The sequence below is a fragment of the Pleurodeles waltl genome, chromosome 11, assembly GCF_031143425.1.
Source record: "Pleurodeles waltl isolate 20211129_DDA chromosome 11, aPleWal1.hap1.20221129, whole genome shotgun sequence".
Taxonomy (NCBI): domain Eukaryota; kingdom Metazoa; phylum Chordata; class Amphibia; order Caudata; family Salamandridae; genus Pleurodeles; species Pleurodeles waltl.
The window spans coordinates 353269541-353291776 of NC_090450.1; the positions used below are offsets into that span (position 1 = coordinate 353269541).

The 22236-nt window shown below is 44.6% G+C and overlaps 1 protein-coding gene across 1 annotated transcript in view; it reads right to left on the minus strand.

The window, feature by feature from the left end:
- SNED1 (sushi, nidogen and EGF like domains 1) overlaps window positions 1–22236 on the minus strand; it is a 2603997-nt gene that overhangs the window by 2326748 nt on the left and 255013 nt on the right. Inside the window, exon 3 of the mRNA XM_069213662.1 lies at window positions 1978–2118. Within this exon, the coding sequence (XP_069069763.1) occupies window positions 1978–2118 (141 nt within the window). The remainder of the gene's footprint in view (window positions 1–1977; window positions 2119–22236) is intronic.

Here is a 22236-nt window from a genome sequence, read left to right on the forward strand (position 1 = left end):
AAGTGGATAGTATTGGTGTTGGAGGGACTGGAGTGGTGTGGGTGGTTGGACTGAGATGGATTGGGTAGCAGTGGACTTGACTGAGTGGGGTGGATTGGAGTAGGTGGATTGGTTGAATTGTATTGGAGTGGGGTGGGTTGTATTGGAGTAGGGTGCGGTAGGATGGATTGGAGGTAGGTGGGAATGGGCTGGAGTGGGGCGGGATGGATTGTAGTGGGGTATGATGGATTGGAGTGGATTAGATTGGATAGGGGTGGATTGGACTGAGGTGAGGTGTATTGGACTGGGGTAGGTTGGTTTAGACAGGGCTGGCCTGGGGTAGACTGGATTGGTGAGGGGTGGACTGAATTATAGTGGGGTGTATTGTGGTGAATTAGGATGAGTGGGGTGGATTGGATTGAAGTAGAGTAGATGGGAGTGGGGCAGATTGTTTTGGATTAAAGTGGGGAAGATTGAAATGGATTAGAGTTTGGCAGATTGGAGTGGGGCAGTTTGGAGTAGGACAGATTGTTTTGGACTGAGTGGGGCAGATGGAGGCAGCTTGTTTTGGATTGGAGTGGAGTAGATTTTAATAAGTAGGAGCAGGGCAGACTGGAGGGGCAGATTGGAGTGGGGCAGATTGTTTTGGATTGAAGTGGTGTGGATTGGAGTCGGGCCGATTGTTTTAGATTAAAGAGTGGCAGATTGGAGTGAGGCAGATTGTTTTAGATTGCAGTGGGGCAGATTGTTTTGGATTGGAGAGCAGCAGATTCAAACGGGGCAGACTGTTTTGGATTGGGCAGATTGGAGTGGGGCATATTGTTTTCGATTGGAGTGGAACATACTGTATCGCATTGGAGTGGAGCAGATTATTTTGAACTAGAGTGGGGCAAATTGTCTTGGAGTGGTGTAGGTTGTTTTGGATTGGAGTGGGTGTACTGGAGTGGTGCAGATTAGGTTGATGTGGGTTGGGAGGGTTGGTGTAGGTTGTATTGGATTGGGGAGGGTGGATTGGAGTGGGATGGATTGAGGAGCACTGCACAATTATGTGTTAAAGCATAATTTTAGAAATTACACATAATAAAGAAACAATATCTTTGCAATATTTAGAACAAGATAATCGTCATCTTTTGAGAACAGCGCCCACAGGCAAAAAAAAAAAATAAAAAAAAAAAAGAGTGCAAAGTGAGAAAAGACGACTTGGCAAAATAAAAGAAAATTAGCTATAAAAAAAATAAAACTTTTTGTTGACCTGCTGGGCACGTTTTTTTGACAGTTACAAGCCTTCTGTTTGCAGGGAACTAGAAATTAAAAAGAACAAAATACTAGCTCATTCACGTCGGGAGCAGTGAACGGGCATTCAGTTGAATCAATCATTGCTTGGTCCCTGCTCCACATAGAGGAACGGAAATGATTCCAGGCCTGCAGTGATGAATTACGAGGCTGTAAAGAAGAGTGCCATGCAAGCCAACAAATGTTAAGCAACAGACAAGCTCCAAGCCCTTTACTGTACACAATTGTGTCTCGCAAGCAAAACGCATGGGCTAGCGCATGCACTCGCAGGCTCGACCATAAAAAGAATGAAGGCTTATATTTTCACAGAAACAAAATCTCCTTCAGGCAAGATGTATTGATTTTCCATGGTGACAAGCATATTCTATTGGAAGAGGTCACAGATGATCATAAGGGATATGAGTGAATCGATGTGTGAAGTATTTGCATCTTTCTTCGACAAAAGAGACAACCAACCCCATAAACCGAGAGGTTGATTAGGATCACAGAGGTTGAATTCTCCTGGCTGTCCAATATCTGACTCTCTCTTTCAGCCACTTTAGATACTGTAGTAAAGCAGGATATGTGGCCTTGCTTTGTTTTGGTCAGTGAATAATCAGGTGCCTGTTGCTTTAGACACTTTCACCACAAATGGATCTGAACAGCGTGCATCATGACAGAAGTATCAGTAGGTGGTCTAACCAGCACACAGACTACAGACCCTACCTGTGCTGCAATGCCTCCCAGGCCTACGAAATCACCACCGCTGCTGGGATGCATCCCTGTGGTCCACGTAATAGATTCATAGTTGAAGATGGTGAAGGAGAGTTCGCCATCGGTGGTCAGTATAATCTGGAAAGTGTTTACCTGAGGAAGAAGGCAATGACAAGATATCAGATGGGAAGAGAAAGATGTAAAGAACTAGCTCACTACCAAGTCTATGCAACCTGTGAGTGATACTACTATCTACCTGCATCCTGAAATTAGTCTTTCAATTACTTGCTCGCATAGAAACAATGAGCAGTATTACTCAGCAAAATTAGCTAACCCCTTAATATCACAGTCTGTCAGAAAACAAACTTGTCCCTATGCAACAATCCTCTAACGTCAGTCTGTCAGCCACATACATCTAATACGGGCAGTGAGCAATGCTACCTTCAACTTAGAGATGAATCTCTAACTTCACATCAAACATACAATTAGACATGAAGCAAAACATACCCTCATTTCACAATCTATCTTAAAAGTTTGAAGCATGAGATCCTTAACAAACAAACAGCTGGTAAAGAATGTAAAGTATAGTCCATGGTAAAATTCATCTTGAAACTGCCTCTTGGTCTATTGAAGCCTCACTCCTCCCCTCAAACACAAATATTAACTGTATCACAATTATGGTGGTCAAATGAAATGTACCTGTTTTCTGTTGTGCACAGAGTACAATATGGATGCCTATATATGGGAGATTAAGGGCCTCACAGAGTGACGGACAGGGTACACGGTCGCAACAGTAACACAGTACCCTACCTGCCACCCTATCGGTCCATCTGCCTGATTGATAGTTGGGCAGACAACTAAAGATTACCTTCTGTGTTTCATGGGTTTTTTGACATTTTCATCAATTCCTGACATATTGCGCTGGGATTTTCTGTTGGGTGTGTGCCAAGCAAAATTACTTTGGTATAGTGGTGACACCTGGTTAGTACCGACTCCTCAGGTGGTCAAACCTCTAGCTCCACCCCCACAGACAAACAAGATGTACACACCAGTATTATCTTTGTCTCCATACCCTGATTTTCCCCTGGGGATACTCTGTCAGCAGATGTGGTCCCCAATAATCCCCAGCAAGCTCCTCTGTTTAACCTAGGAGTATGCTTCACACCTCTGCCATTACGTCCATCAGTCTCCTAACGTTATGATGGAAAGGCTGGGCTTCCCATTTATTTAAACTGGCACCTCACAAGGAGACTCATAGGGCAGCAGATATTGGAGCACAAGTGACTTGAATGACAAAGGAGGATAATCCACAGTAGTGGTTGGCACCAATGAATTAACTAATGATTGCTCTGTATTCTAGCAAGAAGGCCACCTCTATATTCTGTATTAAAGCTTGTGCAGGGATAAGTAAAGCAAATGTGTTGCAAAAATAACACAAAATTCAAATGAGTAGTCAAGCATCCTGATATATCTTGCAATATTTAAGGCAACTTGCTCTTCACTGTGTAACGTTGTACGACAGACTACATAATCTATGTTTATGTCAGTAATGTACTTCAATTCATTCTAATACAAAACTATCACTGGTAATTTTAGGTTACATTTTTATTGTATTTTCTGGACAACAGAATAATGTCTATAATACCAACCACAAAACCCGTCCTTCCCAATAATGGTTCCAACCAGCGTAACACTCTCCCCTACCTAAGTAACTCCTAACCCCCATTAAGATTCACGACATCCCTTCAAAGGAAAACTATCCTACATTACAGGCCCATCTGAAGTTATCTACTCTAGCAGTCGATCCTCCAATGGAGTCTATATGGACTTATTGTTCACCACCTTCTGTGGACTCACTCATCCCCTATCATCTTGTATAGTCAGTTGGCTCATTTTGTGGAGGTGGGGGTAATATGCGGCACCTTCAAGGAGCGTGACCATGTAAGCTCTCACAACTCCTTTGACAGATGCTTTAATGTATGGTGCCAGTCTGTCAAAATGATTACATATTCGCTTAAGCGCTGCCCTCTTTTCCATTACTTGCAGGTAGCATAACTTGCATAGCCATTCCCATACTTTCGAGATCGCCATTTTCACCCATTTCAAAGCAGTTAGTTGTTGCACAGCCAGGGGCTCTTGTGCTTTCTATTGGCCCTTTTTTTGTGTGAAGTGGGAACACTCCTGCAGCTGGCCAGCCCAATAATGCTACACCGCTGTCCTAGGCATGTTAATGATGTATGTCTGGTTTATGGCCCTATAAACCTCATGCCAATAGTTTGTTAGTTTGAGACAGCTCCAAAAGACATGTACTGATGTTCCTTCATGCTCACATTCCCACTGACAGCAGTCCAAATGTGTGGCATTCAATTTCTGCATTTGGCATGGTGTGGCGTACCACCATAGTTGGATTTTGTAAACTAACCCTCTTCCCGCCATGTTTATCACAGTCCTTGAGGATCCACATAAAATCTTCCCAAACTCCCCTCACGGGTCAGTTCGGGCTCAAACTTCAATACATTTTGGTAGGCTCTCTTCTTGTGAGTGTAGACAGGTATCAAAAGCCTACAGGGGTTTGATATTGGTGTCTTATCATCCTCTTTAGCTTGAACCCACGTTTCCAATGCCATAACCTGCCAAGTGGTAGTCAAGTTAACCAATGATTGTAAAACCCAATGCTGGAGCAGCTTGTGGCAAATCCTTTTCATTTTGTGTAATCAGTATTCCCTCTTGATTTACTGAAATACCTTTAGTTATACAAATAGGTTCCCAACGTATGCGCATTTTGCCACTCTCAACTTTACATATCCCTGTTTCGTCAGCACCCGGGTAAAGCCTGAGTTCTTCCACAAAGGATGGAAATGGGATGGGAATAACATGAGTTTCTGTGATCCACTGGTGATTAATAGATTCCTATACATTTTGTACCTTTGGCAGTAACAGTACCGTCCACAATTGGTGTCCTGCTATGATGTGGTTTTTGAAACACCATAATTTCTAGGGATCTGCCCTGCACCATTTTGTTAATAACATCAGCTGTGCCACTTGACAGTACATGCTCAAAATACACTTACATTTGCCAGCCCAGATGAAGTCTTCTATGAGACTCTGGAGCGATTGCAGCAGTGTCGGATGGCGTCTGTCAGCAAAAGTGAGACGCATACAGTTTTTGAAGTAGCACCTTCTTGACAACTGTATCCTGTCATGAGCATACTTCTAAGTGTCACTTGTTGAGCTCTTTGTTCCTTGAACTAGAACGATGGACTTCAGTACATCTGAAACATCGTCTTAACACAATACCAGCTTCAATTCATCTTGTCTTATTTTGACTCCTTTGACCTCAGCATCCCATTGGATAAGAGCTGCTACAGTCCTCAGTTTTACTACACTAAAATAATGCATATGGAGTCTAACTGAACCCCATTTGTCTTGACTCTTTCCCTTGCGATCTTGATGTAAAGGTACAATCCACAATCCGAAAGCTCCTAACATCTGCTGTAAAAACACCTTGTCCGTACAATGTCGCACCTTTTCGCCATCAAGGTAGCACTGCAGCACACATGCTTTGCACTATTAATAATATGCTAAATTTGTGTGAGGATGCTTAGGGAACACACTGGAGATCACTTGTAGAAGAATATGTATTGTTATTGACACACCCCAGCCACAGCATGCCACAGGCAGCTCCCTTCATCTCACAATCTCTGTTAGGAGTCCAATATGGAATGTTGGAGGGAAGGGACCATTGTGATTGAGAGGAGTGGGGGGAACACAGGGTGAGGGAGGAACCAAATGGAAGATGCCACACATCCCCCTTTCTTTACTGAACAAGAACAGGCTGTAGAGAAAGAGGGAGATGGGAGGGAAAAAAAGACATACAATAATTTCTCTGGTGAGAAATTTAAGTAACCATGACTAAGTGCATACATGTGACAGTGAGATAAACATGGTAACTAGCACATTATACTGTTCATAGGACAGAAGACTCCTTTTCAATCCCAGACATAGGCCCTCATTATAACATTGGCGGTATTGACCGCCTACCGCCGCGGCAATGGCCGCCAAAACACCATCGTCTCGGCTACCTACCATCCGCCATATTATGACCGTAGCCAGAATTCTGCCAGAAGGATGGCGGAATTCCGGTTGCGGTCATGGCGGCGGACGGCAGTAAGGTGGAGCTGCTGCCAGCAGCATCACCATGTCAGTAGACCATATCATGACACATGAAACGGCCTGGGGGTGTTCTTCTGGCAGACGCTGCTGCTGGCAGCAATGGCCCGTCCTGTCTTCTTATGGTTTTTGTGGCGGTAAGGAAGCCAAGAAAACCATGGCGGTAGGCGGGGTCATAATCCCATGGGCGGGACAGTGACGGCCGCCTGGCTGGAGACAGAAGTCTCCAGCCCGGCACCTGTTACCGCCCTGGCAGACAGAGTGGTACATTGGTGGTTTGGCTTCAAGCCAAACCACCAATGTCATATTTTGGGGAAGAGTACCGCCAGCCTGTTGGCAGGACTCTTCTCCAAAATACAGCCATCCGCCAGGGTCATAACGAGGGCCAAAGTCCTTTAAGTATTTTGGTGGTCTGATGGGCCATGAGTGAACTTTATATGGATGTTCCTCCAAGTGGCCTACACTTTGAAATGACGTTGAAGATTCCTTAGGAGACCCACATGGTTTGACTTTGTTTGTGGCTTCTTCATAGGCATTGTGAGAAGGGTTTCTGCGTGTTAGAGAATAGCAATTCTCAAAGTTTTATAGTCGAGAGTATCTGAATTTCATTAAAGACATGGAGACTAACATCATTCATAAATCTTTTAATGCTACCTCACAGCAGCATTTGAAAGTACATTACATCATAAACCAATAGTCTAGAATGAATCCATAGCAACATATAAAAGGTCAATGCGTAGAACCATCATTCTCTTTAGAATGCGTGACTTGACTAACCAAATTTTTACCCTTCTCTTGGAAAAAATGGAACACAGGAAAAAACTACAAACATAGTCACTTAGAAGTTTCACTTCACTGTCAATTGTCTTAAAGAAGGAAAATTATAAGACTAGAATGACCAAAGAATGCATCATAAACAAGTAATACACTTGGCAGTTACTATATTATTAGTGAAACTCCAAATAGAAATGACTAAGGCCCTCATTCCGAGTTTGGCAGGCGGCGGAGGCCACCCGCCAAGCTCGTACGGCCACATGACCCCTAGTGCGGCCAGACCACCGCCGGCCCTATTTTGAGTCTCCCCCTTGGTGGAAACAGGGTTTCTGCCCGTCGGCCCAGCGGGACATAGGGTCTTTGCATTGCCGCCGGCTTGTAATCAAGCTGGTGGCAATGTGGTGGTGTGTCAGGTGCGACAGCACCCATCGCACTTTCCACTGCCCGTAATTCGGGCATTGGAAGGCGCAATGGGGCTCTCTATTGGGGCCCCTGCACTGCCCATGCGCAGGGGCCCCCATGCGGTCCCCCAAGCCCCCATTTCGTCAGCCTTTCCATAGCGGTCCAACCGCCATGAAAAGACTGGGGGTATGGGAAATCATAATCCCCTGGCGGATTAAGACCGCCAGGCTGTCAGCTGGCAGCAACCTGGCAGTGTCAGCGGTTGTACCGTGGTGGCTCCACTACAGTTGTAATGTGGCAGTCGGACCGCCACAGCAATTGTGATGGTCTTAAGACCACCACACTCGTAATGAGGGCCTAAATCTTTTTCTCTTTTTACTTTTGCCTCTATTTGTTTTTTTTTACCGTATTCATATTACTTACTTAACTCTTTAAACTTTAAAACATAGCAACAAAGAGGAAAGGAAGGAATAATATCAGCCTCTGCATCGTTAATGAAATTCAGATTCTCTTGACATCAAAACTTTCAGAATCGTTATTTCATTGCAAGACAGGAGGCTACCATTATGCATGTTGGTAGTCCTCTAAAACAACACTTGACGTGTTCAATAGGTATACAGTAGTGATTAGCAAAAGTGGCAGCATTAAACCAATCAGCCGCTTTTATAATGTCCTCTAATCTTGCACACTTCCATAAGGCTTGGCTGGCCATGGCACCTCTCAAGGAATGTGCATGGAAGTTTTGTAAGTCAATAACAGCTTCTTGTATATTATATTTGGCCCACCTACCAATTGTAGTTGTGGAAACTGCATGAAAAGGCTTAACAAAGGAAATTAGTAACTGATTAATGCCATCAGGTCTAAAATCAATCATACGTGAATCATATTCCTTCATGCAATCAACTACAAATAATATTTTGCGTGCAGTACACCTTGGATAAAAAAATGGTATCAAAGATTGTCTTAGTTCTTTTTGTAATATCAAAGGGGACTCCATAAGGGTGATAAATTCTGTTACTCACCTCCAAAGCTTTGACATCTATAATTCTACGACAAGAAATTAAACATAACAAGTACAGTTTCATAGAAAGTTCTTTAAGTATTTAGATATCTGTTAACTGGCCAACTAGAAAACAAGGTAAGGACTAACTTTACATCCCAAGAAGTCTGATATCTTGGTCTGGGGGGTCTTCTTAGTCTAATGCTCTTAAGGACATGACAAACTAAAACATTCTTCCCTACACTTTGAATATTGACCATATTGTGACTGGCAGAAATAGCAGATCTATAGCAATTAATAGTCCTATAACTTAGTCCCTTATCAAACTGAATCACATGGAAATTATCCAACTCAGCTACAGGACCCTCCATGGCATCCAAGTCCCTTTTCAAGTACCAATGTACACAGATCTTCCAGATCCCTTTAAATCTGGACCAAATTCCTGGAGCCCAGGTTCAAAGTCCCTGTTTTAACCAATGGGTGTTCCTTTCCATGTGCGTCTTTCAGAAGAACCTCTGTGGCAGGAAAAAAAAATAGAATGTAGCAAGCGAGTTCCAAATTCATTGGAAACCATGCTTGTGAAACCCATAACTGAGTTATTAGAATACGGGAGCATTTCTCCTGTCTCACTTTCTGAAGGACTCTCTGGATCATTGCAAACAGAGGTAAGGGAAATGCTTTAATTCCCTTCCAAGTCTGAAGAAATACAATCACTGTCAGAACACCTGGGTCTGGCATCCAACTGTAATAATTCTTCAGTTGAAATGTTAGTCTGCTCGCAAACAAGCCTATCTCTAATTGTCCCCAAATATGGGACATTTTCCTGAACCACATTTTGTTCAGTTTCCAATCGCTGTAATCCTTTGAAAAACTTGAATTCAAATCTACAGACACATTCGCCTTACCAGGCAAATATTCTGGCCTTAGGCTGATCTGGTGTTCTAGACAGAAGCGCCTAAGCTTCTTTGCTAAGATTGCTAGATCCATGGATTTGGTACCTGCTAAGCAATTTATATAAGAAACCTCAGAGACATTGTCCATTTTCAATAATACTGCTCTACCATGTAAACAATATTTGAAACTCATGAGAGCGTAAAGTCCTGCAGTCAATTGTAAATAATTCATATGATGTAGCCTCTCTGCATTTCAGCATAACCCACCAGTTTCCTGAACACACAGACATGCAACCCAGCCAGTCAGACTTGCATCTGATTCAAGAATAAAATCTGCAGAACACCCAACAATTGCCCAGCCATTCCAAGAGTCTAAATTGTGAAGCCACCAAGTAAGCTCTGTCCTTGCTGCCTAATCTAGTGAAACTCTGTCCCCATATCAAAGAATGGAGGGCTCTCACTTTTATCTTCTGTAAGGAGTGGTAGTGCAAGGGGCCCGGGAAAATAGTTTGGATGGAGGAGGAAATGGGCCCAAAAGTCTTTTGTGCCACGTAGGACACCTCTTTTTTGTGCCATAAAGGACACCACTCTTATTTGAGGTCCTTGGACCTCCATTCTTTTGAAAGGTACTTTGACTTTCCATCATATTAGGGGGCAAAGGCTCTTTTTCCAAATGCTTGGTTTTTCTTTTCTTCTTTTTGCCTTTGTTTATGGAATCAGATTCACCATCTGATATGGACCAGGTGTCATAGTCAGAACCTTTGTTTTGTCTCTTTTTGCACATGTCTTGACTAATGTCTCCCGTACACAGTACGCATCTCATGTTGAATGAGTTTTCTAATTAATTCTTCATTAACTTTACCCTCTGGGATCACAGTTGACAGTTCTCCATTGCCTGACATATCTAATTTTTCATCACAGGTTTTATAATATTATAATATCCCCAGAGGGACTGGAATATAACCAATAGCTTAATGGTTAAAATTGTTCATAAAACAGCACTTGGACCGTGCAGAAATTAACCTACATGAAAGTGCACAGGGTAGGGTTAAAAACTTTTCCAAATAGCCCTTAAAAATATAATTCTTACTGACAAAGCAATAAAAGCAGCAGATGACTGAAGATACTGTGACCCTCAACTGTCAAACGTGATAGCACAGCATTTCGTAACGCGCAAGCATATGAACTATATAGAAAATGGGGCTAGGGCTCAAAGCAAAAAGGCTGCAATCTCGTGGGAACACAAGATGTGCATGCACGCACGTAACAAGATACTGAAGGGAGCTGCTTCAGGACGTCTGTGCTAGTGGAGTAAATTTCCCACGTTTGGAAACAGGGAGCTGACTTTTAGCAGAGCTTCAAAATGTGTGTAGTTGACAAAGGGAGCCGCTACAGCAGCACATCAGACACGCTCCCGAGTCTGAAAACGACACTGGCGGTTGCAGCATGTCTGCTCGAGGCCGAGCGCAGTGTGCAGGTCAAAAATCAAGCTTGCGGTAAGGTTTAGCAGCCACTAGTCAGGGATTATTGGGAGAAATCAAATGCCATTGAAAATAATATAATGTCATACAAGTAAGTTTGTACAATGGGAAAAGGGATTTCCATAAATTGGAAACGAGGGGGAATACGTAATCGCTGCGGATAAGCAAATAAAGGTTAAAGCAATGTAAGAGAAACAGTCGAGTAAAGTGCTACTTATCTTATGAAGGAACAGTATTCAAAAGAGGATGATGGTTCTACGCATGGACCTTTTATATATAGCTATGGATTCACTCTAGACTGTATTGCTTTACGATGTAATGTACTTTCAGGTGCTGCTGTGGAGTAGCATTAAAAGATTTATGCATATTGGTAATGAAATGGAGTAATGCTATGCTCCCTAGAATCCATATCCTGCTGTCTACAGTTTTCACAGCAGTGCTAAATAGTTTTACTACTTTCATGGCTTCCAAAAATGTCTTTTGCTCTACCCATGGGCGCCTTCATTTTTACTCAGTCCCCTACTGTAATGGTTGGTTCTTTTGTGTGATAGTCGTGGTCATATTTTTCTTTTCTCACCACATGGTTTTTGATTTCCCTTTGTCTCCATGGCTGTCTCATGTTCATGTCAACCCACCCTTTGTCCCATTTTATCCACAATGGAAGTAGGAGTGAATGAGGCTTCCTTCCTTTTAGAAGTTCAAATGGTGATTTTGTCGGCTTTGGTGAGGGGTGAGACATAATTCTGTAACTCTTTCAGTAACTTCTGTTTTCCAGTTGAGACAGTTGTTTTTTTCTAACTGGAACTCCTCCTTCAAAGTCTTGTTAAATCGTTCAATTGCACTGTTTGTCTCTGGGTGAACCAGGGCTAATCGTAAATGGGTAATGCCTTACTTCATTAGATATGTCTGCATTGCATATTAGCAAAATTATACTCTGTTGTCTGTGCTGAATAGTGTAACCCTTCTCTTGCAAAGAGCTCTTTCAAGAGTTTTATCACACTGCTGGAGCTGATGTCAGATGTGATTTTTATTTTTGGCCACCTGGAATACATATCTACTAGAACTATGATGTAGGGGGTGGCACTTTCACTTGGCAGTGGTCTGATAAGGTCCATGCCCAGTTCATCCCTGGGGTGTTTAGGGAGCCTGCATAAGTGCGTCAGTGGTTCTCTCATAATCAGAATTTTGTCACTTTCATTGCAAGGTACACACTCCCGGATGCATCTTTCAATTAGAATGTTCATTTCAGGCCACCAGAATTCCATTCTTAGGCTCCCTTTGGTCGTGGATGCCCAAAATTGCCGTCATGAGCTCGGTTGATGAGTCTTACTCCTACTTTTGCAGGCAGTATGAGTTTGGTGCCTCTGAAAAGATAACCGCATATTCAGATAGTTCATCACTGATGCACCAGAATACCCTTGAATCATTTCTGATGGTGTTCTTAGTTGGCCAGTGACTGTTTAAATACTGTTTGACTGCTTGTAGATTCTAATCTTCCTTGAAGTTTGTTTTCCATTTTTTCTCTGTTATCAACCCCTACGACATCACACACACATTAGAGAATACTACTTCCTCATCAGTTTTGTGATTTTCCTCAATGCTGTTACTGGAGGGGGAACCCTGGAGAGACAGTTAGCTGCCTTAATTTTCACCCTTGGGATCTATTCAACCATGAACATGTATTGTTGCAGGTTGATTATCCATTTTCTGATGCAGCTTGATATTGCATCAAGGCCTTTTTTGCTCAAATATTTCCTTTAGTGGTTTGTGGTCTGTTCGAACTATGAATGCCTCACCCCAAATTAAGTTTTAAAATTTTTGGAGGGCCCAATATACGGCCAACACCTCTCTTAATTACTGAGTAGTCGGTGTCCTGTTCCTCCTAATGCTCTTGAGGCAAAGGGCTTTGTGACCACATCCTTTCCATCAAGTTGAGATAGCATTGCTCCCAATCCTTTTGAGCTGGCGTCAATGGTTACTACCACTGTTCTACCCGGTACAAATGTGCTGAGCTTTGATGCATTTTAAGGCATTGTTTTACATCCTGGAACTCTGTCACACAGACTCCCATGCAAAATCTGTGTTAGATTTCAATTGTGATCTCTTGTGAAAGGTCCTTTCAGAAAAATTGTATATAAATTTGCTGTAGAATTCCAACATTCCCAGAAAAGAGCGAAGTTCATCTTTTGTGAATAGGGGTGAGAATCCTAAGATGGAATTCACAAGCTCTTCTTTTGGTTCAGTTCATTCTCCTGGAATTTTGTGTCGTAGATAGGTTATCTCAGCACACGCAAATTTACATTTATTCGCTCTCACTGTGAGACCAAACTCCTTGAACTTTTCAAGCACAAGTTGAACCCTATCTTGAGGTTCATTGCTCGTTGCACCACAAATCAGCACATCACCTTGGTGATAAAACACCACAGGGATATCCTTCAGGACGTCGGTCATGGCTCTCTGAAACACTGCAGATGCTATAATTAATCCAAACAGCATGCTTTTGAATTTATACACGCCAAGGGGCATAATTAAAGAAGTTAATTCTTGAGAGTCAGGATGCAGACTGATTTGATTGTATGCCAACGCCAGATCCAGAGTTGAAAAGATTGTGGCACCTTTTAAGGCTGTGAACATTTCTGCGATAGTTGATAATGGAAACCTGTCTACTATTACTGCTTTGTTTAAATGCCCTTGAGTCCACACATAGCCTCATCTTATTGCTAGCCTTGCATGTCACTACAATTCGGACAAGCCACTCCGTGGCCTCAACTGTTTCAATGACGACCAGCTGACATAGTTTTTCCAACTCTTTCTTTACTGCATCTTGAATACTTATAGGTAGCCTCTGGACTTTGGAAACAACAGCATTTTGCCTCAGTTTAAGTTTGTGAATGTATGTCTTGAGACATCCCAGTTTCTCTGTGAATACATCTGGAAATCTGTCCACAAATCATTCCTCCTGGACAACTTGAACTTTAATCTGGGGTGAAGCATTAGAGTCTAGGATCACTCCTAATGTCTTTTGAACTGGCCAGCCCAGGATACTGGTCGCCCTTTTCAGCTACATATACTTTGGTTTGTGTCTCAGTGCCTCCATACCAAATTGTTTCCCAAAAATATCCTCTCATTGAAATTAGTTGACCCCCATAACCACCAGGTTGTATGTTCACATTGAATAAGTTTATTCTGTCTGCAAATTTACTATTGAATTCCTGGTTGAAGTTAATAGTAATTAGTCGTGAACATGAGTCAAACATTGCCTCAACATCAGCGTTAATTATTTTTATGATGTCTTTGGGGTTTCCTTCACCTGAAGCATTCATTTGTAGAACAATTTTATCACAAATTTCAGATTCTTTGGGAGTCTTGTTCCTCTTTTCGACTTTCTTATATCTACAACATTCTACAAAATGTCCTATCTTGCTACATCCTTTACATACAGCCTTCCAGGCCGGGGATCATCTCCAACTGGCCATGTGACCCACCATTCCACATCTGAAACACTGTCCCCTGAAACTTTGACTGGTGGTCTTACTGGAGTCTTTCTTCTTCTCACCACATTCACCTCCTCTCTGTTCTCAGAAGCTAAAATCTATCAATTTTCAATTCCTTCACACACGACATCATGTGTTCTACTTGTGTAGATACTATTAAAACCTCATTAAGAGGAGTATCATCCATAAGCCATAACTCTTCACGGACCCTATCAATATTGCATATTAACAAAAACTGATCCCGAATAGGATCTTCTAGGGTAGCACCAAATTTGCAGGATGCTGCCAATCTCCTTAGGTCAGACACAAAGTCCTCTGTGCTCTTACTTTCCTTCTGAAACCTTTTCCCAAAGTTATACCTCTCTAGAATGGTGCTTATTCTGAGAAGGAATTTCTTTATACTTGCATTATAAGCATTTAACCCTGTTCCCTCTTCAGCGATAAATCTGGAAGGTCGTCTAATATTTCCAGCCCTTCAGCTCCTAGACAGTGTGACAGTAAAGCCACCTTCATTTTAATGTTTATATTAGGCTCACACACTATTAGGTAATTGTTAAAGACCTTTTTTCATTTACTCCATGTCATTGGTGGTTCCCCTGGTGTATTCTTGAAGAATGGTCGTTGTGTAATGTTTTTCATGTTGTAGGTAGTGAGTGTTGCTTATTGTATGGATAATTTGCCTAGGCGTAAGGTACACTGTATGTTACTGTCCTCTGACACACTGTGCAATATCACAAACTGTAGATCTTTTACAGTTATTCATTTCAATATAAGCATAGTTATAATGTGCATATGTATATATTTAATTATACTTCTCCAAATGTGAAGCAATTTTCATAATGTGCGGATCCGAGTCTGTCCACAGTAGTGTCCCCACACAATTAGTTATTTACAAGTGTGCGGATCCTTTTCTTGGTGACCAAATATTAATTCTTATATCTACTAGGTGGTGGTGAGAGCATATAGAATCACTTATGCATATATATTTTTTCTTTCTCACAGTATAGTACCACCTGTGATCAGTACTGATTAAAGAAGGAGAGCACCAGTGCGAGTGAGGGGTGGGAAGCAGGCAACACCGCTGGGGTAAGCACTTTGTTTTAAACTTTTCTTTATTCCTTTTCAGCACAGATTGCTGCGCACAGATAAACTGCCAAACCCGTCACTGGATGACGCGTGCCTAGGAGTCAGCCGAGAAGAACACCTTAGATGCACAGAACATTCTAAAGGCAGCACCTACGTGCTAGCTGGTGAAGGATTGCCACAGGTACGCGCTCATCACAAAAACATTCTTTACATTAGACTGTCAGGGCTTGGGTAGCACAGCCTCCAGTAGTTCCATAAAATCTGAGACAGTCCAGAATAGTTTATGAGACATCTTGACAGTCAAATTTACGTGGCAGCACTCATCACATGGTGTCCGCGCTGACAAGGGGGCTGGGCGAGCAGTGGAGACAGGGGACAAGAGGGGAGGCTGGGGAGCAGTGGAGGACAGGGGGAATGTGCAGGGCAGGGTGAGAGGGATAGGGCTATGGGAAGAAAATATATTGAGGAAGGCCAGGAGCTGGCGGAGAACCAGGGTGCAGTGAGGGAGGAGCAGGCTCAGAGTGAGATGTTAATTGGTAGAGAGAGAAGTAGGGGACCAGCGGAGGCAGGTGTGGGGCCTAACAGGGCTGCTCGGGGTTGTGAGAAGCCAGTGTCTTCCTGCTAGCCAACTATGTTAGAATGGAGTGATGTGAAAGAAGGAGAGGATGAAAGGGATCAGGAGCAAGGAGGGGAATATGAGGACCAGACGATTAAAGAGGCTGCTTATGGTCAGGACCCACACCAAGATTTAGGGCAGAAAGCTGACTGGTAGTGCTTGCCAGGGAATTGGAGGGTTGGGGGAGAGTGCCTGTCATGAGCCCAGCTGCAGGACTTACAGGGTGGAGCAAAAGAGAGTGGGGGCAGAAGGAGGGGTAGCATGGGAGGGAGGGTCAATTGGGGCATGAGACCATATTTAGGGCAAGAAAGGGGTGGCGCAGCACACCGGACCCTATGGCTCGGTGACCCTAGGAGGAAGAAATGGCGGTACCACGAATGGCCAGTCAGATGTCATCAGCAGGAAAGGTGGTCGCCTTTTCGGGGCTGTGTGAAGGTAGGGGTTGTCCGCCCGCTGACGTTGCAGCACCAAACAGGCAGCATCCTGGTGCAATGGAGTGGCTTAGAGGGCTTAATATGATTCCTTGGCTCCAGCCACAGGACGAAGTTGCATTGCTTCATGCAGTTGGGCAGGAGGAGGCATCAGGTGTAGAGGCGCCTGGTGAGTATGGTCAAACTGAACTAGAGGAAACTTGGTTTGACTTTAATTAGGAGGAAGGAGAGATCCGGGACGAGATGAGGAAAAGGGGGAGGAGCGGCTATGGTGGGGATATGGGCGAGGCGTGATAACGCTGCTTATGAGTTGTTGCAGGGATCTAGTGCGGCGGGCAGGCCTGGAGCTGATGGGACTGCCAAGGAGAAGGCCCAGCTGGCTAGGCGAAAGGCAAAGGAGCAGCCACAGACCTTGAAGTCCAGGTAAGTGGGTTACAAGTGGCAATAACATGGTAGGTATCAGTGGCTATTGATGCCAAGGATGTTGCTTGTGGCAGGGAGGCCTGCCTCCTGGAAGGAATATATGTGACAGATGTTGATATGTCAAGCAAATAAGGCCATTGGAGGGGGGGTAACACAAAAGGGCAAAAAACACGGGCAAGGGTAGATCATCGGAACTCTGTCGATCTGGGGTACCAGGGTTAGGGAGACAGGTGACATTAGAATGACAGAGATGGTGTAGGTGGGGTTGGTCGAGAGTAAAGAGAAATAAGTGAAGAAGATGCCGTAAATGAGCATCACGAAGCCCCTGGGGGCCCACCTTATGTTGGAAATGAAGTAGGAAATATGGAAGGGGGAGTATGTGGAAATGCTAAAGTTACTCCACAAGGAAGTGAGGTTAGAAGAGAGGTCTAAGGAAGAGGACTATGAGCTGGCGAAGTGCCCCAAGGTCCCTGTCACTATTGAAAACTGGACGGCAGCATTCCTAAATTTCGCTAGTAAATACTGTGAGCGGTATCCAGAAAGTTCAGTTGCATTGTTTAAGTACATGGATAACATCCGGAAGGTGCAACTGAATTATGGGGGCTACGCTTGGGTACAGTCTCATGAGAAATTTGGGGTGCGCATGGCGGTACACCCCGAAGTACAATGGGGAGAAATTGACTCAGACCTTTAGCAACACACTATGGGCCCTACAAAATTCAGGAAGATAATTTTCATTGCCAGTCATCTCCTTATTACGTATCAGCCCTTTCGAGACCATCCCACCTGAGGAGGGTTGGGATCAGCAGGAAAAGAACAGGCAGGACCGTGAGGGACGGGCCAGCCCAGATTGGGACATGCTGGGTGTTTAATAAGGGCATTTGCACTGGGAGTACTGTAAATATGACACGAGTGCTCAAAGTGTGCAGGTAGGCACACACTGGTCCATTGCTATGGGAACAACAACTCCACACCAGGTGCCACAGGACATGGGCAGTCACAATATAGTGGTGGGTCATAACAGGAATGGCAGCCAGAGTCAAGGGGGCGAGGAGCCCACGGTCCTGGGGGGAAAGGCTCATACTCCAGTTAATTTGGAGAGGTTGCATTTTTGGCAGGCCCAATATGATCGTAAGAGGGATTCAGACTTGTTGCTGGCGGGATTTACCTGGGCTTCCATTTAGGGTACACAGGGCCGAGGGTGCATTGTTGGGCTGAGAACCTGAGATCAGTAAGGGGAAATGAGGAGGCGGTAAGGAGCAAGCTCAATAAAGAGGTGGGTGAAGGTCGCATTGCAGGCCCTTTTACAGACTGGCTGATGCAGAACCTTATTGTGTCATCCATTGGCACAGTACCCAAAAAAGAGACTGGACAGTTCCAGCTAATTCAGCATCTTCCATGGCCAGAGAGCACATCGGTAAACAACTTCATTCCGGATGAATTGACAAAAGTCTCCTACTTCTTGGTGGATATGGCGATTGGAATGGTTGAGGCGTCTCGTCCCAAGGCATTGATGGCAAAGACAAACATTAAGTCTGCTTTTCAGTTGTTGTCGGTGCACCCCAATGACTTTGAGCTCTTTGGCTTCCAGTTTGATGGGTCATGTTATGTGGACAAAGCACTACCAATGGGATGCTCTTTTTCCTGTGCCCTTTTTTAATGTTTTAGAAAAGTTTTACAATGGCTATTCAGAAGAGTCACAGGTCACATGGCGATGACCCACTATTTGGATGATTTTTTTCTTTCCAGCTCTGGCAGGTTTAGCTCATTGTGTGGAGCTCTTGGGCCAATTCAAGAGTCTCATAGGGGACCTGGGTGTGCTCCTGGCCCCGGAGAAGACGGCTGGAACAAGTACAGTGCTAAAGAATGGCCATGAAGGCATTGGTGTCTGAGATGTTACGCACTCAGAAAGTGGCGGTCGGATACATACAAGTTTTATTAGGCCACCTCAATTTTGCCTGCCGGGTGGTTAGGGCTGGGAGGACCTTTTGTAGGTGACAGGGACTGGCTTTGCCGGGGAACAGACTACCTCACCACCATGTTACACTTTCAGCAGGTACAAAGGAAGACTTGCGCATGTGGTGTATCTTTTTGCAATCTTTCAATGGCATCCCTTTTTTAAGTGTGGCAGGAATGTGAGTGGGATGCGCACATTTGTTTCTGATGCGGCAGGCAGGACAGGTTTTGGCCTCTACTGGCAAGGTAGGTGGTGTGCAGAGGAGTGGCCCTTGGAATGAAAGCAAGGGGGGAGGATTATAGCCTTTTTGGAGCTGTTTCCTCTCGTAGTTGCAGTCTGTGTATGGGGTCAGCATCTGGAGCACAAAATAGTGTCTTTCAGGGTGGATAATTTGGCAGTGGTGCACGTAGTGAACAGGCAGTCAGCAAGGGACCCACAGGTGATGCAACTGTTGAGGATGTTTGTGTGGGGTTGCCTACAACATGACATTTCCTTCAGGGCAAGACATGTGCCGGGTGTGAGCAATGACACTGCAAAGGCTTTGTCTTGTTCACAGTGGGAGAGATTCCATGAGCTGGTCACGGACGCAGAGCTGGTCAGAACGGTGATGCCGGCGATGCTATGGAGCGTAGGTAACAGAGGATGCTTCTCTTGGTGGTGAATTTATTGGTGCCTTCTACAAGGAGGGCTTATTTCCTGGCATGGCAGGAATTTCTGCGCTCAGGGGTAAGGAGGCAGGGGTGGCCTGGGAAGGGGTGGAGGATGTAGTGCAGTTTATAATGGATTTTATTGAGAGACGCCAGTCTAGGGTAACTATAGCCGGTAAATGAGTGGGGATTGCCTTGGTGGGTAAATTATTATGGGGCTACACGCTGATGGCTGGAGAAATGGGGCAGAGAATTTTGGACAGGTGGGCCAGGGTGGTTGGTCAGCTGGGAACGCCTAGGATACGGGTTACACTAGGTCTGCTTAAGCAGTTAGTAGCAGGCCTTCACACAACCTGTGTTGTGAAAGGAGAGGAACTGCTGTTTTGGACATTGGTGTCGGAGATGTTTTTTGGAGCTTTTCGAATTTCAGAGCTCCCGGGGAAGGGACATCCTGGGTGCATATCCTGGGAGGAGGCACGTATTTGCCACAATGGAATCAGTGTGTTTTTGTGCAGTTCAAAAACAGATCAGACCAGGACTGGGACATCAGTATTCCTGCGGATGTATCCGGTGAAGGAGATTTGGCCCTTAAACTTAGTAAAACAGTTGAGGGCTCAGAGTAGCTCTACGACAGGAGGGGGTTTTCAGCACAGGGATGGTAGGAAGGTTACTTTCAGTTGCTAGCTGTACTGAGGAAATGCCTAACAGCTCTTGGCTTGGATGCAAAATTGCTTGGTACACATTCCTTCAGAATCAGGATGGCCACGGAGGCGAGTAGGCAGGGTTGAGGTAGGAAAGCAATTATGCGCACTGGAGATCTGATTGCTACCAGCGATACATGCATAGCGAAGGTGACATGGGTTCTGGGGTGAGCACCTAACAGTATATTTTGTCTTTGCACGTTTCGTCACAGGCCCAGATGCAAGCTTCATTTCTATTTGGGTGGTGGGACATTCATTCATAAAATGGGACAGTGGCAGGTGAGGGCGAGCACCCTTGGAAGGAACCTGGGATTGGATCAGGAGCAGTTTTGAGCGCATTGGGAGAGAAAAGGGGGAATGAGGTGGCATGGATTTTTGCTTGCCTTGGATAAATTCAAGTCTAGGAGGTCACTGTCCAGACCTGCTGTTAATACACCTGGGGGAGAATGATTTGGTAGTGCAGATGGGATTGGATCTGTTGAAAGCAATGAAGAGAGACTTGATGGAGATTCAGAAGCAGTGGAGGGGCTGCCATGTCATTTGGACTGCGTTTGTCCTGCAGAGGGCTTGGAGGGGAGCAAAGAAACCACATGGGTCATCGAGCAGACACTAGAAAGATTAACAAGATGATGCAGGGTTATTGCAAGGATAAGGGAATTCATTATTTGGAGCACGTAGACCTGCGTTATGAGAATATGGAGTTTTTTCACTGTGACGGGGTGTACCTGTCCTTTATGAGCATAGAGCTGTAACTGCTGCATATGTGTGAAATGTTGAAGGAGCTCTTGAACGAGTGTTGAGCTTTTGGGGTGGGCAGAAAAAGTTGAGTGGGCCCCCTTTTTCTGGTGGTGGGGGCCGGGTGAGTTCACATGGCATGCAAATATGTACGAATAGCGAACCTGGCAGTACAAGTTGAGAATGAAAGGGGAGATGGACAACAGCAGGCCGGGACAAGCTAGGAAGTAAAACATTGCCTCACGAGTTATGCTAGTTGCAAGTTCATTGTTATGTTGCATCAGAAGGCAGTTAACAGTAGGAAACAGTTTGAACGGGGAATAAACAGGTTGAACAATTTAAGAAGTACTAGATGCAAGGCTAAATTTAAGGGGCGGGGGATGACTGGCTGTGTAGTGAGGTATATAGTTTTGTAAGGCGAAGGCCAAGATTTTAATTGTAAGTGCATCTGTTTCCAATAAAGCAGCATTTTCCACACAAGTCTGTTGTCAGTGTCAGTAATGCACCCCTCTTCCCCAATGGAGTTTTTCTATTGTGGGGGTGGGGGGAGGGATTGGGTAGGGGGAGGAAATCACTGACAGGAGGGAGATCTCCCCTCCTCTCCTCCCACCGGGAGGACTAGGGAAGGTGGTGCAGTCTGAGACTGCATTGGGCTGGTTGGGCTACATTTGGGCAAAGTATAGCCTGGTATATTACGGAGCCATTTTAGGTGTGGGTGCCATTTTGAGGCAGGTGACACTGTGGTCGGCGGTCAGACAGTTTTCGAATTTTCCCTCCCCCCCCCCCCCCCAGTTTTTAAAATACGTTTTTCCTGGGGCATACCCAAAAGGTTTTTGTTGCGAGGCCGATTTTTGTTGGGCTATGGGTGCATAGGGGTGAAGGTGATTGTAAGGTTGTCACTTGAAGCGGGTGGAGGCAGGGCAAATTCACATGGCTTACAAATATGTACGAAAAGCAAACCTGCCAGTACACACTGAGAACGAAAGGGGGGTGGACAACAGCAGGCCAGGACAAGCCAGGGAGTAAAACATTGCCTCATGAGTTATGCTAATTGCAAATTCATTGTTATGTTGCATCAGAAGACAGTGAACAATAGGAAACAGTATGAACAGTTTAAGGAGTACTAGATAGCAAGGCTAAGTTTAAGGGGCGCAGGAAGGGTAGGGTAGGTGAGGGGGTGAGTTTTGGTAGGTGACTGGCTGTATAGTGAGGTATATAGTTTTGTAAGGTGAAGGCCAAGGTTTGAATTATAAGTGCACCTGTTTCCAATAAAGAAGCTTTCTCCACACAAGTCTGTTGTCAGTGTCGGTAATGCCCGCCTGCTTCCCCAGGGAACCATTGTGATTGAGAGGCGGTGGGGAGGAAGGGCACAGGGTGAGAGAGGAACCGAATGAGAGATACCAATATTTGTTTTTGTATCATTATCACCTTTCCTTCACTTAACTGAACCAGATTCATTTA